Consider the following 16,682-nt stretch of genomic DNA (forward strand, 5'->3'; position numbering starts at 1 on the left):
GAAGAACATACTCCCATGAGCCACCCAAGGTTGAGGGTGCTAGGGACGCTACCCATCAGTGAGAATAAATGGCGAGATTTAACAACTTCACATATAGAAGTTATGTACTTACCATAACGTTCCATGTGAGTTGTTTATCTCGCCTTTATTCTCACGTCCCTCCTTCCCCCTCCTGGCTGACTGTTGACTTAGAGGCTAGTACCATCCTGGTTATTCAATATTTCTTCTTCCCCTTTGGGAAGTGTTCTTTGTGTATATATATATATATATATATATATATATATATATATATATATATATATATATGAGGGTATGTATATGTTGTATATATGTATATACTGTTATTCGCAGCAAACAAGATCTGAGGTAATAATTCCAGCAGTGCATTGTGGGTTAAGGGGCTTGGTCTCGAGCTACTGGCAAACCTTGAGCTTTGCTATCGGCCGTGTTGGAGCCGAGGATCGGCTCCGAACCCATCATTGAGAATAAAGGCGAGATAAACAACTCGCATGGAACGTTATGGTAAGTACATAACTTCTATTTATTTTCCTAAAGTAGCAGAAAGTATTCTAAGAATTAAGCCAACATGGAGAAAGTAGATTCTGCTAATGGGATGACTGTAAGTAGGAGTACAGAAAGTAGGCAAGTGGAGGGCTGAAATTTACTGGAGAAAACTTGCAAAGGAACCATGGTATTGTGAGCAAATAACTAGAGAGGGAAATGTAATAGAGTGGGAAGAGGCCAAAAAAGAGTGGACTGTGGGCTAGGGTCTGCCTTCCAAACCAGAGATTGGTATCACAGTTTAGACAAACAGAAAGGAATAAGGGAATTCTAAGTGAAAAACCTGTTAATGTTAGAATTTTGAGTTGAATCTAGAACAGAAATTATTTTTTTTTAAATACGGTAATTGGTATGGCATATAAAATACCTCACAATAATTATATGAATCAATCAGAGGAGGTTATAAAATATAGGAAAGTGAGACTTGAAAAGCACTTTACAAGGGAACAATGAGGAGACATATGTACGGTACCCAAAATTCCAGAAGATTTAGGATGTTTGCTTGATCTGTTTGCATAGATATTTTTATACCCTAATCAGACTTCAAAGAATTTTTCCTCAGGACGATAGCAAATGTTGGAGGTGTGATGGCGAATCAAGAGGTAACTTGGAATATATGTGTTTGGAGTATAGTGAGTTGTCAGGTTTTATAATTTCCCTACAGAATGCTCTGTCAGCAATATTAGGTGAACAAATGGCTGTAACTAAGGACATTTTTCTTTTGAGCTGGGACTCAGGATCTGAATTGCCTAGAAATATTCAGACCTTGTTAAGTTTAATTCTTTTGACTGCCAAAAAAAAGCAAATACTAGAAGATGGAAATTAAAGTCTAAACCAACTGTATTTGAAGTAATGAATATTATCTAAAAGAGATAAAAGCACTGGCAGAAGGATCTTTAGAAAAGGAAAGTAACAAATTACATGGAAATAAATGGAAATTATTGGAACAATACATGCAGAATAATTTTCAGGAGGAGGAGTAGTGAGGTTTAATGGAAAGCAGGAATTGAGCAAATTATGTAATGTTGGAATGATGATAGACATAAAGGTAGAAAGATATTTGATATATGTTAAAGGAAAATGTTAATATGGTTTATTTTTCTGTTAATGCATGTTTGCCTCTGTCGTAAGTGATAATTTAATAAATGTGTTAAAAAGTATGTGTTTTAGCAAAGTCGCATCAGCATCTGTTCTTTTCACATACTCATAGTCTGATTGAATATGGCATTCTGGACAGAAATACCCGTTTTCCTCACAGTGAGTGCATTTCCTAGCACAGTCCTTGTGAAACGACATTTTCTGCAAATATTTCCATGGTTTTAAGGGATGTGTAGTGCTAAGTGCCCTTGTTTTCCACAAGCAGTGCACAGCTTTGGCTGCCCATTGTGTAGTAATATACATATTGTATCCTAAAATAATATATTTGGTGAATGAATTGAAAAGAGTTGCCTTTCATATGTAGATATACAACTATTCCAAATTCTAAAATTGTCCTTAGTCTTGTGTAAACCCCTTAGGGTTTCACAAATTCTCACAATTGTACCTGTGATACGTCTAGGTTCAACAGCATCATTCCTCAGCAATATTTTTTTTTATGTTGTCTGTTAATAGACCAAATTAAAACTCAGCTCAAAAAGCATACAAAATCTCACCAGTAAAACTAAAAAAAAATTGCTCAGAAACTCAGCTCTGTCTCAGCACACACTCCATTTATTAGAATAAGCACTTTCATCTCAAATATTGAGATCCTGATGAAGTCTTGCAATATCTGAGACGAAAGCTCTTAATCTAATAAACAAAGTGTTTGCTGGGAGAGCTCGGCGCTTCTGAATGTTTTTTTTAGTTTACACTTGTTAATAGACAATAGCTTGCTGGGAGAGTTCTGCGCTTCTGAGTGTTTTGTTTTACTTTACATTTGTTAATAGACAATAGCTGAATTTTAAGTTTACTCCACATCTCTCTCTGCTTATTTTTGTATCAGAATTTCTGCCTTTTATGCTCCTCTTCAAAGCCTTCATTACTGATTGTGGCCAAACATGTACCCGAGTTCATAATTCCTGTACTTCCTTACTGATTATTTCAATACTTTCTGCCATGATTCAACCACCGCAGCTGCATTTCATACTTTTCTGTAGTAATTTCCCCTTCTCCTGCTTCGGCTCCTCCTGCAAGCTCCTTTTGCTTTCTAGCCATGCCTTTTCTAACCCTTGGCCCTTTGTTTCATTCACAGCCTGTAGCTCAGCTGACACTGTTTTGTTTCATTTATGCTTATAGTGTCACAACCAGGAAGCATCAGGCTACTAATTTTCTGCTCCCCCATATCCACATGTTCTGCCACATCTTCTATGTTAGTGATCCAGAGTTAATTTAATCCTTATGCCTGGGACTGTGATCCTTGTCCTTCTGCAAAAAAAAAAAAAAAACACTTCATCAGGCAAGCCTCCCTCACGCTGCTTTGCTGACCCCACATACAACCATTCAAAAACAATCAGGTAACTAAAGAATGAAACCTTGTATTAGTTATTGGTATAGTACTCCGTGCTGTAAAAGTGGCTACAGTAACAAAGTAAGTGCTATTAATATAGCACACAGCTATCCCATTAGAAATTTCTGCAGACCTTTCCATTACTATGGGCTTTCTTAGTTTGCATTTTCCTTTGTTTTTGTATTTTGGAACAGGAACGTGAATTGCTGCAAGGTCATCTCTTCTTTCTAATGATATTTTATCTTTGAAGAATGTGTGTGACTTAATAACTTGCTGGTGTCGCTAAAATTAATCTCCAAAATTTTATGCTTTTATTTTAATGTAGATCAGTTGCCATGTAAAGAAAACATCCACCATGTTAATGACTTGCTATGCAAGGCTGAAAAAAGCAGTTGCAGTTGGTTTCATGGGTCAGAAATTCAGATGAGCTTCAGTGATCCACTATAGTAATTGGAATGTATTTGTATATCAATTTGTTTACTTACTTATTTTCATTTGTAGAATGGAATACATCTAAAAGCCGCGATGGTACAGCGGTAGCGTTGTTGACTCACAGCAAGAGGTTCTCCTGTTCGATTCTCTGCTGGAGTGCCTTCTGTGTGGAATTGGAAATGTCCTCCCCGCGGTCAAGTGGCCTCCGAAAGACATGAGTGAATGGACGTGCCTTCGATGAAGGTTGGGCGTCGGGCTGGCAACTCTGCACCATAAAAATCGACAGCCAGTCATTAGTGGACTGGAGTTCCGCTGTGGCGACCCCTAACCAGGAAAAGCCGAAAAGACAAACAAGACTGAAGTACATCTGACTGTATTTTTTCAATGGTAGCCCAGGGAGGAAATGCTTCACATAGAAATATAACAAATATAACACAAGAAGAGTTGTATGTAAGAAAAGATATACAGGATAAATATCTGGTTACATATACAAGGATGTATGTAGAAGAATGTTCCTGGTAACCCTGTGCATGGTTTTCTTCCTTTCTTTCTTATTCACTTAACTACTAGGCTGGGTAAGTTGCCTCGGTGACCATTGATCCAATGTTGTCTTTTCTATCTGCCTCAATCTAGGAATTATCAGATCCAACCAGTTCTTAGTCTCTTCCAGTTATGCGCTGTATTCCTAAGTCTCCTCAGATCTCATTTGCTGCTCTACTGTGTCAAATGTAGACTCTGAAGCTCTGTTGGACGTAAGTGTTTTTATGCAACTTTCTAGTCCTTATACCTTTTTAATAGATGTATTCATTTAGAGTTAACATTCTTTTCTCTCCCTCATAGTCAATTGTGTATGTGTGTCTGTTTTATTGGCTTTTATGACTTTGGTTATTTTTCTTACAAGCACAAAGTCACTTTGTGGATAGGCCTACCAGCCATTTTTTGTGGTCTGTGTTGCTATAATTAGTCCCTTTCTGTTCTTTGCATTGAGATTTTGGTAGTTCGGTGATTAGTTTGTGAATACCTATATGCTAATGTGTAATACCTTTCTGCACTGTGTGGGAGTTCTTAATTCTGGTAAAATGTCTGAAAAGGCTTGGAGTATATGCAGATATGTGACCTGCAGTTATAAGCTGCCCCCTCAAGATTCTCATTAAAGGTGTGTTTACTGTTTAGATGATGCCATTGCTGTTACTGCTGCCACCAAAAAAAGAGCTCTCATAGCAGAGTGCATTGGTCTAACCTCCAAACAGGGAGTCAGAGTATTGGACAGACTCTGAAAGCACACATATTCTGCAGCCAACTTTGCTGTCTATGCACTGAATTATATGGCAAACCCTATCAGTCTTCAAAGAGACTTGATTAACAAGGTATCCATTTCAGTAGCATTCCATATGATGGTTGAGACTCATAAATCCATAGAGCTCAGTTGGCCACCATGTTGTCCATTTCCATATGCATCTCTTGTCCAACTCAGCAGATGGTATGGTCAGGGTGGCAGGCACCAGTTTTACGGGTCATTGCTATGCCTAGATGCAATTCTGTAACTTTGTGGAGTGCTTTAAGTTAGCCTTCCTTAATGCCACTTTTGATGGGTGCACCTTATTTGGCCCTAAAGTTAAGGACATCCTGATCAGGAACGAGAAGGATGCAAGGTGTTGTCTGCCATGGGAGTTCATTTTTTCCAATCCTCAGAGGACATTTTCACGCAACCAAATAGGTTAAAAATGGTTGTTCTTCTAAATGGCGCAACAACTTGTTTAGGACACTCCAGGTGATAGTGCCTCGGAGAGCAGAGGGAGAACTTCAATGGGAGCCACACTTTGGGCAGGAATCATTTGCAGAATCAGGGCTTCAGAGGTCCTTTCTCTGACAAGCCCTTTCAGTGATCTTCAAGCTTTGCCTGGCTGATGCACTCTGGAGATAGTTGGGGACACTTTGTTCTCCACCTTCAAGCTTGGGAGGCCATCAGAAAATATTCCTAGGTGTTGTGAATCATAAATAGAGGCTGTACTAGCCCAATTCAGTTTTGGCTGATGTGTCATCAAAAATCCCTTACAGACATTTGACCCTATCAATGAAGGGAGGCAGCAGCAGAGATTCAAAAGCTGTTTGTTAAGCAAGTCATCCAGGAGGTCCCATCAAACCAGACCAAAGAGGATCCAGGGTCCATTCAAGATTCTTTTTGGTGCCCAAGAAAAACAAAGACCTCAAGTCCATTTTGGACCTAAGCAGACTAGATGTATTCGTCAAACAAACTAAATTATGGATGGGCACTGAGCAATCTATTCTGCCTTTGCTAAGGAAGGATGACAGGATGTGCTCCGTGAATCTCAAGAATGCTTATTATCATATAAAGATAGTAAGGTATTTCTGGAAATTCCTACAGTTCCAGCAGTGGGCCAGTCAGTATCTGTTTTGTGCACTACTTTGTGGCTTTGCTGCAGCCCCAGGTAATCACGAAATGCATGGCAGTGGTAGCAGTTCAGCTCAGGCTGCAGGGATTCCATGTTTTTCTGTACCTGGATGACTTGTTCTTTACAATAATTTCAAGGGGATTGTTAGTGTAGGCAAGAGACTCCTTGCTCCCTTTGTGCCACTTCTTAGAAACTAGATTATGGTAAACCACAAGAAATCCAATTTAAAACCAGTCCAAACTCTGGAGTTTATAGGCTGCAATCTGGACACAACTATTCAGACTGTCAAGCTGCCCCTGTCAAGGTTGCTATTTCTGTGTCTTCAGGCCCATCAGGTTCTTTTGCTGCAGAGGCCACCAGCTTCCATGTTACTGTGTCTTCTCAGTCTAATAGTCACTGCCGTATGTCTAGTACCTTTGGCCAGATTTTACATGAGAGTTCTTCAGTGGATGCTCTCAGTACAGTGGTCTGTCAACTCATCCTGTTCAGTTCCTCTTATGACTTATGGAGGTTTGTCATCGTCACATTTCATGGTGGCTAACATCTAACCATGTCTCCTAAGGATGCTCTTTTGTTACTACCTAGCCCTCAATCACAGTGACTATGGACACTGGGCTGTGGAAGAACAAAGGTCACAGTGACCATGGACACTTTCTTCCTGGGGTGTGGTCAGGACATTATGAAGTGAAAATGGTTCAAGGTACTTAGTCCCACTTAGAGACCAGTCTCCACAGCAATGTTTTGAAGATTAGAGCAGTCATCCTGTTGTTGTGGGCTTGTCTCCCCAAAGGTATGATTATGATTAAGACCAACAACATGATGGTGATCTGGTGCATCAACAAATAAGGGGAACTCAATCCTATCTCTTCTGTCAAGAGGCAATGAGGATTTGGCAATGGGTGATTTCTTGTCAGTACTTTCTGATAGCAATACGCATTCCTATGAAATTCAGCATTCTAGTGGACATACTGAGCAGGAGCATTCTGATGCCTCACAAATGGTCCCTCAATGCATCACTGGCAGTGCGGATTTTGTCATTGAAGCCAGCCTTGCATCAATCTTGCAGTCTTTCACAACACAAAGTGCAGCAGCTTCTTTGCCCTGATACTTCACAAGGGACTATCACCGAGAGACACTCTAGTTCATACTTGGCCCCATGCCTGGCCCCAGTGTCTCCCCCATGCATATCCTCTGACTCCTTTAATAATGGTTTTACAGAAAGCAGTTTGTTGCAAAGCAGTTGTGATTCTCATAACCCTGGTCTGGTTCCACTTCCTATGGCCTCACCTGGTTCACAATCCTTGTGTTCTAGATCCAGTTCTGGATCCTAATCTCCTATCCTTTGGGTCAGCATTACCTGAATATCAAATCCCTCAAGCTGACTACTTTTTTATCCACTTCCACTTATAGCTAGAGATCCCAAGGTATCTGATAGTGATACATATCCTGACGTCATCTCAGAAGCTGTCCACCAGGAAAATTCATGGTAGAAAGTGGAAAAGATTTAGTATTTGGGCCATCTTGAAGGGTCTGGACCCCTTTTCAGCTCCCTTTGTTGCTATTTTGGAATTTGTAGCTGGCCGTTTCCAATTTTGGGCTAGTTATTCTACTATTAAGATTTTTGAAAGGGGCCTTTCTCCTCAGACCTCCCGGTTCCACCTTGGGATTTGTCCTTTTATTACAAGCATTAAACAGGTCACCCTATGAGCCTGCTGCTACAGTAGATCTTTGTTTTTTGTTGTGTTTTGTCTTAATTGCAGTCATCTGCACCAGACAAATATCAGAACTTCAGGCCTTGTCTTGTAGGCCGTTTTATCTCATTTTCCACAAGGGCATAGTTTCCAAGGTGAACTGACCCAGCATTTTTGCCTAAGGCAGCCTCTGAGTCCATCCTAAATCATTTAGTCAATTAGACAGTTTTCTTTCCAAATTTCAGATTTAAGCATGGATACATTCTTCACTGCCAGGACCTTCATCGACAGTTGAAATTTTATTTAAATAGAACCAATGACTTCAGAAAATCAGGCCAACTCTTTGTATCCTTTTTGAAGGCAAATTTGGGTAAAGGCGTTTCTAAGGTCAGTCTGTGTCAGATTGCTTTCCAACTGCATAACCTTTGTGTATAAACTTAATGGTTTATCATTGCCTTCCAAACCTAATTTTCATTCTACTAAGGCAATGTTTACCTCAACAGCCTTTTTCAGTCATGTTTCTTTGTATGATATTTGCAGAGCTGCTACTTGGTCAAGTACTCAAACTTTAGTGTCCCATTACAAGCTTAATGCCTAGGTTAGGGGGCTTATTTTGGCTCCTTCATTATTTGATATGTTTTGTCCTAGTACCAAATGATCAGGCTGCCTGGGGACTCTGCCCCACAATTTGAGGGGGATGGGAAACACAGCATCTGATACAAATGTACTTACCGTAATGCTAGATCCATGTTGTCTTCTTCCATCTGTCCATCTCAACCAGCCCTACCTCCACCCCCCTTCCTAATTTTTACTGGTATTTCTTGACTCTTAATGGGCCTAGTGAGCCTGCTGAAAGTCTTGCTCATTGAACCTACTAGATCTTGATCTAATGATTCTTTTCAGATGACATTTCATGTAGAGACCAGGTATGGGAGGGGTAAACTTGGTCTGAGGAGAATTAGTAACTCAGAGCATTATGGGAGGGGTGATAAAGCTTCAAAGTCAACAGTCTGAAGTGCCGGCCATGGATCCAGTTGGATCTGATAACTGACAGGATGAAGTGAATGGAAGAAGACAACAAAACTAGCATTATGGTAAGTACATAACTTTCATATTTCCTTAATCCATGATTTTTAGTATGTGTTTCATATCTTCTCCACTTAGTTTTATTTTCTTCTGTTTTTCTGTCCTCTGGCACATATTGCCTGTATCACTGTATGTTGTTCTTCTCAATTCAGCAGAAATAGCAAGACTGAAGAGAAATGATAACCCGTGAGTGGCATTTAATGTATTGCTGTTGAAGGCCTTACTGTCCTCACAATCGGCCTTTCTTCTTTTAAGCTTTAAAGTTACACTCTGCTAGCAAGCTCAGAATGGTTGACTTAATGCTTTCCACTTTTTTAAAATGAGAAGTTATCTGGAGTGATTTTTCACAGTATATCTTTATGTTGTTGGGAGGTGTCACATCAAGTAGTTACCGTTCTTCTGGTGTGTTCCCCAGATGGCTGAGGTAGAAAAAAGCACCTGAGTAATATAGTAGGGAATGACTTGGGGGTAAAACCAGTATCTTAAAGAGAGGATCATTGTATGAATATTGTACTTAAGTGCAGCATTAGAGAATTGTGGTAAATTCCATTTTAGTGATTACTTGACAACATTAAGTTTGCTTTTTCTTTAATTAGGCGTGTGTGCATGCATTCATGGATGCATGTGTAAGAGAGTGATCTTAACATCAACTGAGTTATGAAATGATCATGTAGTCTAACAATTAACATTTTGCAGACAGTTAATTGTTTCTTTTTATTTCCAGAGTACTTGCAGCAACACAGTTTGAACCAACATTTGCTCGAATGGCTTTCCCGTGTTTTGATGAACCAGCTTTTAAGGCCCATTTTTCTGTCAGGATTAGAAGAGAATTAAAACATCTGGCACTATCCAACATGCCAATTGTAAGTAGCATTGTTTTGCAGCACAAATTTCTAGAAAAGATGCACTTCAACTGCTTGACTGCTTCATTTAACATTTGTAAATATAGTTCATACTACAGTAAAACCCGAAAGGTGTGTTAATCAGTGAACTTCAGAATTATATACTGCATTTACCCTTATACTCATTGTTCAGCTTTTGGCTGGAAAGAGTTGGCAGTGGACCAGTTTGCTTACCCAATAAACAAATAACTAAATTAAATAAATAAAATCTCTTGCTTGTGGCTGGCTTTGTGATGTAGAGGGATTAATCCCTAACTAAAAGTCAGGTGAGCTAGGATCACCTGGTGACTTAGGTACTGGTGGAGCCGGCAGGGAGAGTTAGGCCTCAGCAGTCAGTGCAGACTTACTCATGTTCAGGAGGGAAGTGACCTGCCCATTGTTTTGTTTTAGTTAAACCACTTATGATCAAAGTCCGTAAATGATGCCAGATGTTACAAGTTACATAAATCAGTGTTTAATGAATTCACACTAATGGACTGCCTGTTGCAGTCAGAACTGTCTCTTGTCTATCTCTGCATCTCTGTCATTCACTCTCACTTGCACTTTCATGCACGCATGCAAACATACACACACACACACACACACACACACACACACACACACACACACACACACACTGACTTATTTCTTTTTTTATCATACATAGTTTATATTTAAATTTTTCACTCGCTAAACAGCAAAGCGCTGCTCTGCGAATGTAAAAATGTGGAAACTGTTTGCATTGTAACTGTACAAGCTTCACAGCAGCTTAATATAGTACCTTGAACCAGTGGACTTGTTTTTCAGTGGCATTACCTGTACATTGGCACCTGCAGAAGAATGTTCATTCTCCAGTAAGGGTTTAATGTACAGTTTGACCATTCTCTAAAGTAATATCACGAACATTGGATCAAAATGTTCAACACCGGAAGTATACCCCTCACTGGTGAGATCAGATCATAAACTAATCTCGCTGGAGGTCCTCATAAAGACCACAGTGAAAAACTTCTCAAAAGCCGATTTCACACTTCTAAAAACTAGTGTGGTCTCCTTTAAGGCCCCTGAGCCAGTGGTAAACATTACTCAAACCGCTGAATCACTTACAAATGCCTTCTACCAGCACCTACAGGACTGCATGGATCAGGCAATCCCAAACAAAACTAAGACTCTCTGTACCAAAGGCAGCGTCCAGTCTGGTGGACCCCAGCCATAAACAAGCTCTACAACAAAAGGAGGAAACTACTACAAGATAGAGCAAAATCCTTGAAAGGTAAGACACCTTTGATCATTATAAGTAAAAAACTAAGAGCTCTCATAAAATCATCCAAGGCAAATTTTGAGAGAAAAATCACCAAGGACTCTAAAGAGAATCATAAGGCCTTCTTTAGCTATGTTAGCAACCTGGAAACTCCCAGATATGATCAGAATTAGTTCAAAATGATGTGAAAATTACTGCACCTACACACATTGCCAACATACTGGCTGACAGGTTCAGTGCAAACTTCTCCCCCCCCCCCAAAGGAGATATCTATTCCAGAGGATTGTAGCCCCCAAACATCTCCAACGCCCAGGTGAGAACTGCCTAAAACACAGCATCCATGGGACGGATGGTGTTGTGCTTCACGAACTCAATGAGGAATTAAACCCACAGTTAGGGCAGCTGTTTAATCTTAGCCTCACCTCAGGATGGTGGCGGTGCCTCCACAGACCCTGGAAATTACCCATTAGCTTGACTAGCCTTATCTGCAAAGCCATGGAGAGGATCATAATGGAACTCATAAATAAAGACATAGGGAACTTGCAGACTTTGGATCCAACCCAGTTTGGCTTTGTCAAAGGCAGATCCTGCCTCTTAAACTTGGTTGACTTTTTCAAGACAGTCACCAAGGCCACTGATGAGGAAAGGCAGTCCATACAGCCTACCTCGACCTGGCAAAGGCCTTCGACACAATACCCCACTCAGGTCAAAACTCATCAGCTTAAATGTAAACCCATACATCACAAGATGGGTTGCAAACTGGCTAAGTGACAGAACCCACAGGGTCAGAGTTGCTGGAGCCATGTCAGACTCAAAGCCTGTCACAAGTGGTGTCCCACAGGGCTCAGTCCTGGGTCCTTTCTGAAGTACAAGCAAACACAGGAGGGTTATGGCTGACAAAGTTTGCAGACTGGGCGCCATACCATAGTTTAAAATCTGACACAGATATCCTCCAGAAGGGCCTCACAGAAATGGATAACTGGTGCCAGAGCCATGGCCTGAAGTTAAAATGCATAATCATATCCAAAACAAGGTTACTAGCTACCATATAGGTGGCAATCCACTGAGCACAGAAAAAGTCATCAGGGATCTGGGGACCCAGGTTGACAGTAACCTTCGTTTGACACTCATGTTGCTAAAGTAGTTAGGAAAACCTTCTATATCGCCACCTGATCATGAAGGGATCACATCTAGATCAAGGGAGGTCATCGCCCCTGTACTCATCACTCATTAGACCTATGATTGACAATGCCCGTTCGAATGTATCTGACCAGACACCTGCTGCAGCTTGAAAGGCCCCAAAAGTTCCTCACCAAAAGGATAAAGGGTCTCAAAATATGTCTTATGCTGCCCGACTGAAAGAACTCCAGCTCTATTCAGTCTCATACCGCTTGCTCAGAGGTGACCTGTGCCTGACATATAAGGCCATGTCAAACCCAGATTTGATGAATATGTTCACCTCAAAAAATCTAGATCCCTCAGAACCACAAGGAGACTTAAACCTTGACACGGTTATAAATACTGGAGGGACAGATTCATCACCCAGAGACTCCCTATGCTGTGGAACAAAATCCCGGTACATGTGAGGCAGAGCACCTCTCTGGCCTTGTTCAAGAGGAATCTTGACCAATGGATGGGAGATTGCAGATATACCCCAGGGATTACTTCAGTGTCACTGCTTGACAGAGGCACAGCAAAATGATAGGCATAGTTTTTATTCAAACTAAAGGGGTGGCGAAAGCCATATAACTATGGGCTAGGCTTATAAATGCCCTTGGGCAGATAGCCTAGTATGAACCTATGAACCTATGAACCTATAATATAAAGAAGAAGAATTCAGTTTCAAAAATATCATGTAATTTAAATCTGTCATGAGAAGAAAATTATTGCAATTATACAGATATAATTATCTATAATAATCATTGAGTTGCAGCAGATATATACAAATATTACAGAAGAGTCATAAAGACACTTGTGTAAACTATGGTGTGAAAGGGTTATGGGTGAGAGGAGAGGGTTGCTAGATTGTAGGTTTGGAGAGATTATGTTGAAGTTAAGTAATGTGATGGGAGACATTATGTTGTATTTAGCCATTGTCTTCAGATGTGTTTTTAGTTGGGAATGGACATTTTGGTAAGAGGATGTTTCTTTAGATGGAGTGGGCTAGATTCTAAAGGTTTAGGATCTAGTAGTAAGAAGCAGCAATCTGTGCTCTGCAGAACGTTTGAAGGGCATGCAGTGTAGGAGATGAAAGGTTTAGGTTTCTGTGGTTGTAAGATATGGATTTTCTTATTAGTTTGGCTATTAGTGGGGAGACTGGTTACACAGGAGCTTGAAATGGTGAGAGCAGAAGAGAAGATCAGCCCTTTGTATAAATGGGAACCTGGAGGAAAATGGTTTTCTGTTTGCAACTGTTTAGACAGAGGGCATTCGTTTGTTCTGCATTCTGATGGAGTGCTTTGTATCCAATGGAAGTCACCTGTCTGTACAGTACAAGTACTTAACATGAATTTTTTACTCTTGATTGTCCACATAATGAGGAGGATATATGTATATTAATCATTGAATTCCAACCTAAAAGTAAAATGCACAAAAAAAAAAAAAATAGAGATGAAGGTCACTTTATCAAAAGACAATAAAATTATTATTTTTTTTTTTGTTTTGTTTCGAGGATGTTGGTAAATGTACTTTTACGTTGTGTTTGTGTTCTTTTATTCATCTCCTGTTTTGACCATTGTAAAAATTAAGGTAAGCATTGTATAGGCCTGTTCATTCCCCCAGAGAGAAGAGCCCTACTACCCATTCATTCCTGTTGGGGCGAGAGGGCTACAGCTCATTTGTTCCTGTTAAAGTACAAGCTCTATAGCCTATTCATTTCCTTCATGGCATGGACCAAACAACAAAGAGTTCATTTATTATCCATGACAGTAGGGTGTTTTTTTCTATTTTTAGTCCCTAACTCCTGTAGTGTGTACCCATTAAGCTACCCGTGGGTTTTGGAACGCAGTTGGAATCAGCAAAAGGTTGTTGCTCATTTCCGCAAGTGACATATCGCCTCAGGACTGCCCTGTCCCTCTAAATCAGCTCTCTCTGGATCTCCAGTCTCTACTGGAGACTTTGCTGTGTGTCTGAGCTCCCCAGACATATATGCCTTGACACCCTCTGACCGAAAAGAGGCAAGCTCACACAGCTACATAACTCCTCTATTCCCTCTTTCAGCTCCAGTAAATGTCCAAGCTACTAACTGAATTCTGGTTACATGGGTTATAGTCATGGCTTTATCCATCCACAACAACAGAGCCTTGACATTTATACTGCACTGAAATCTAGATTAAAGATCCAAAGTGCATATCACAAATACTTGGGTATACCCCTTTTCATTATAGTAGATCAGATAGGATATATGGTGATGAAAGAATACATAGTATCTAGAAGTCAACAAAACTACTTAGGCAAAAAAATGCTCATACAGTAATTAATATTAGTGACAGTGAATATAATATTATGGAACTCTAAGGTAGACAACTCTGTGTGCTGTATGAAGTGTGAGGGTTTCTTGACTGGACTCAGGGGTGTAAAAATCATTGAATATACTTTTCTTATGGAGGATTTAAGTATTCAGACTTTGAACAGATAAACTACTCAATACCAATTAAGCATACTTAGATATTAAAAAGGGAAAATGCCCGGGGCGGAGCCTAGATGGCCAACTGAGAGCAGTGAATTTTGAGAGCTCCATAAACTAGTATAGTAATGTAGGAACATTTTATTATTTTCAAGTTTAAAACGTCAGAAATCTATAGATAAACTACATAAATGAGATAACCCAACAGTTTGGAATACTGCAGCAATGATCAGTAGGACATCTACTGTTATAGTTAGTTCTTACACAGCTTTACTATACTTTCTTGTGATTGGCACATCATATGTAAAATTAATTCATTTGCATATCAGTGTAGTTTGATGTTTGCTGATTTTCATATGAAACCATAGATGTTGACAACTCCACAGAAGCATCACTGTAAATGAAGCAATGTCCTACTCTTGGGTATGTCTGTAAGCTGACATGAATTGTAGGAGGTCTAACTATATAAGGTGCTTCAATCAGAAATATAACTTCTTAAAGCAGTGCCACCAGATAGCACTAACTATGAACATGTAGTGATAAGTGTTAAACTAGGGATAATGGACATCTTGGCATGGTATGTACATGTATCTGGCAAGGCAGTCTGCATGCACTTGATAATTGCAGTGGTTTGTATGAAACATCTCCTCAGAAATACTCATATTTGGAGAGTTTAGTATCCCATTAACTCCTCTTCAAATGAAGCTTTGTCAGCTATATGTGGTGTGTTTTCCACATATCACAGAAAATCACTTAACTTTACTATTACTTCAAATAACGGAACTATAATATCTCCTGAACCAACCACCAAACTACTTGGGGTAATAATAGATAATAACTTGTCTTTTGAACCTCACATTAATAACACCATAAAAACAGTAAACAAGAAACTAGGTTCCCTCTATAGAATAAAACCCTTTCTAACACCTCCAGCCAGGGTTACTATTGCTCACACCCACCTCATCTCTACCTTGCTCTGTGCCTCCCCTATCTATACCAAAATATGTAGAAGTAATCTGAGTAAACTTTCATCCTCCTACAACAATATTGCCAGATTTGCAGCTGGGTCCTCCTATAGAACTCATCACTGTATCAACCTGAATCAGCTAGGATGGTTAGAGCTGCCAAATTTAATTCTTTTTAATCAATTAATAGTAGCCCATAAGATCCTGTATTTACCTCAAAATACACCCATCCCTAGTTATCCCCTATAACAATCTCAAGACCTTACGCTCATCAAATAACCTACTTGTACAAATATCAAAATCCAACAACTCAGCTGGTGACACCTTGTTCTCCAATACAGTAGGTAAAGCCTGGAATATCCTCCCAAGCCAGCTAACCTCAATATCCTCTGTCAGCTTATTTAAAAGCAAGCTTAAACCCTACCTTAAATCACACTGGCTATGTCCCTGTGTTAACCCAGACTAAGCACCTGACTATTAACTAGACTCCCACAATTCCTAGCCTCCTATGATCATGATCTTGTGTTGTCTCACTAATTTTTAGTGAGCTTAACCTTCCTTAGGATTTTTTTCTCATGTAAATATGTATATACTGTGGAATGATCAAACACCTTCATATAGTACCACAACCTAGGTGACAAAGAACATCATAAATCCATCCTTGTATGCAGATCTTCTATACTCTATCTTTTGATCTCTAGTGTTTTCTTTCTTAGGTTTTTGTGTGACCTTAGTATCTATTAATATAAACAACTAGCTGTATCTAGTTTAGTCTTAGATTTCATTTTCTTTCCCTAATAGAATACATAATATAAAATCCTAGGATGTAATGGGATCCTATCTCGCCTACATTCATAACTGGTGGGTTCGGAGCCGATCCGTCTGCTCCAACTCGGCCACTATACACTAGAACAAAGTCTCTCATTGGCTGGGCTACCCCTTATCCCATAATGTACCACGCCTGCTTCCCCAGATCTCATTTGCCGCTTTTCAAGCCGGACGTGGTCTCGACTTGGCTGGAGCTATGTGTTTTCTCTTGACCTTTTGGTCTTTTTTGACTAGGGTTTCTGTCAGAATTTAAACAAACAGCTGTTTTAACAGCTTTGTGAGCATTTGTGTGAAATTAAATTTTATTCCTTTTCGTGCTATTAGTGTACTGGGCAAGGCCCGCTTAAGTTAGAGGGCCTTTGCCCTTATTGTATGTCTATCTTTTTCTTGTTGTGTGACTGAAATAGTTTTTGGGCTAAGCCCGTTTAAGTTAGAGGGCTTTGGCCCACGTATTTT

At 39.8% G+C, this 16,682-nt stretch overlaps 1 protein-coding gene across 1 annotated transcript in view; it reads left to right on the forward strand.

Moving 5' to 3' along the window:
- The window catches only part of ERAP1 (endoplasmic reticulum aminopeptidase 1), a 1,476,217-nt gene that overhangs the window by 221,150 nt on the left and 1,238,385 nt on the right, over positions 1-16,682 (forward strand). Inside the window, exon 3 of the mRNA XM_044064113.1 lies at positions 9,394-9,532. Coding sequence (XP_043920048.1) covers positions 9,394-9,532 — 139 coding nt within the window. The remainder of the gene's footprint in view (positions 1-9,393; positions 9,533-16,682) is intronic.

The sequence above is a fragment of the Protopterus annectens genome, chromosome 2.part2 (assembly GCF_019279795.1).
Source record: "Protopterus annectens isolate FY-2018-M chromosome 2.part2, PAN1.0, whole genome shotgun sequence".
Classification (NCBI taxonomy): domain Eukaryota; kingdom Metazoa; phylum Chordata; order Ceratodontiformes; family Protopteridae; genus Protopterus; species Protopterus annectens.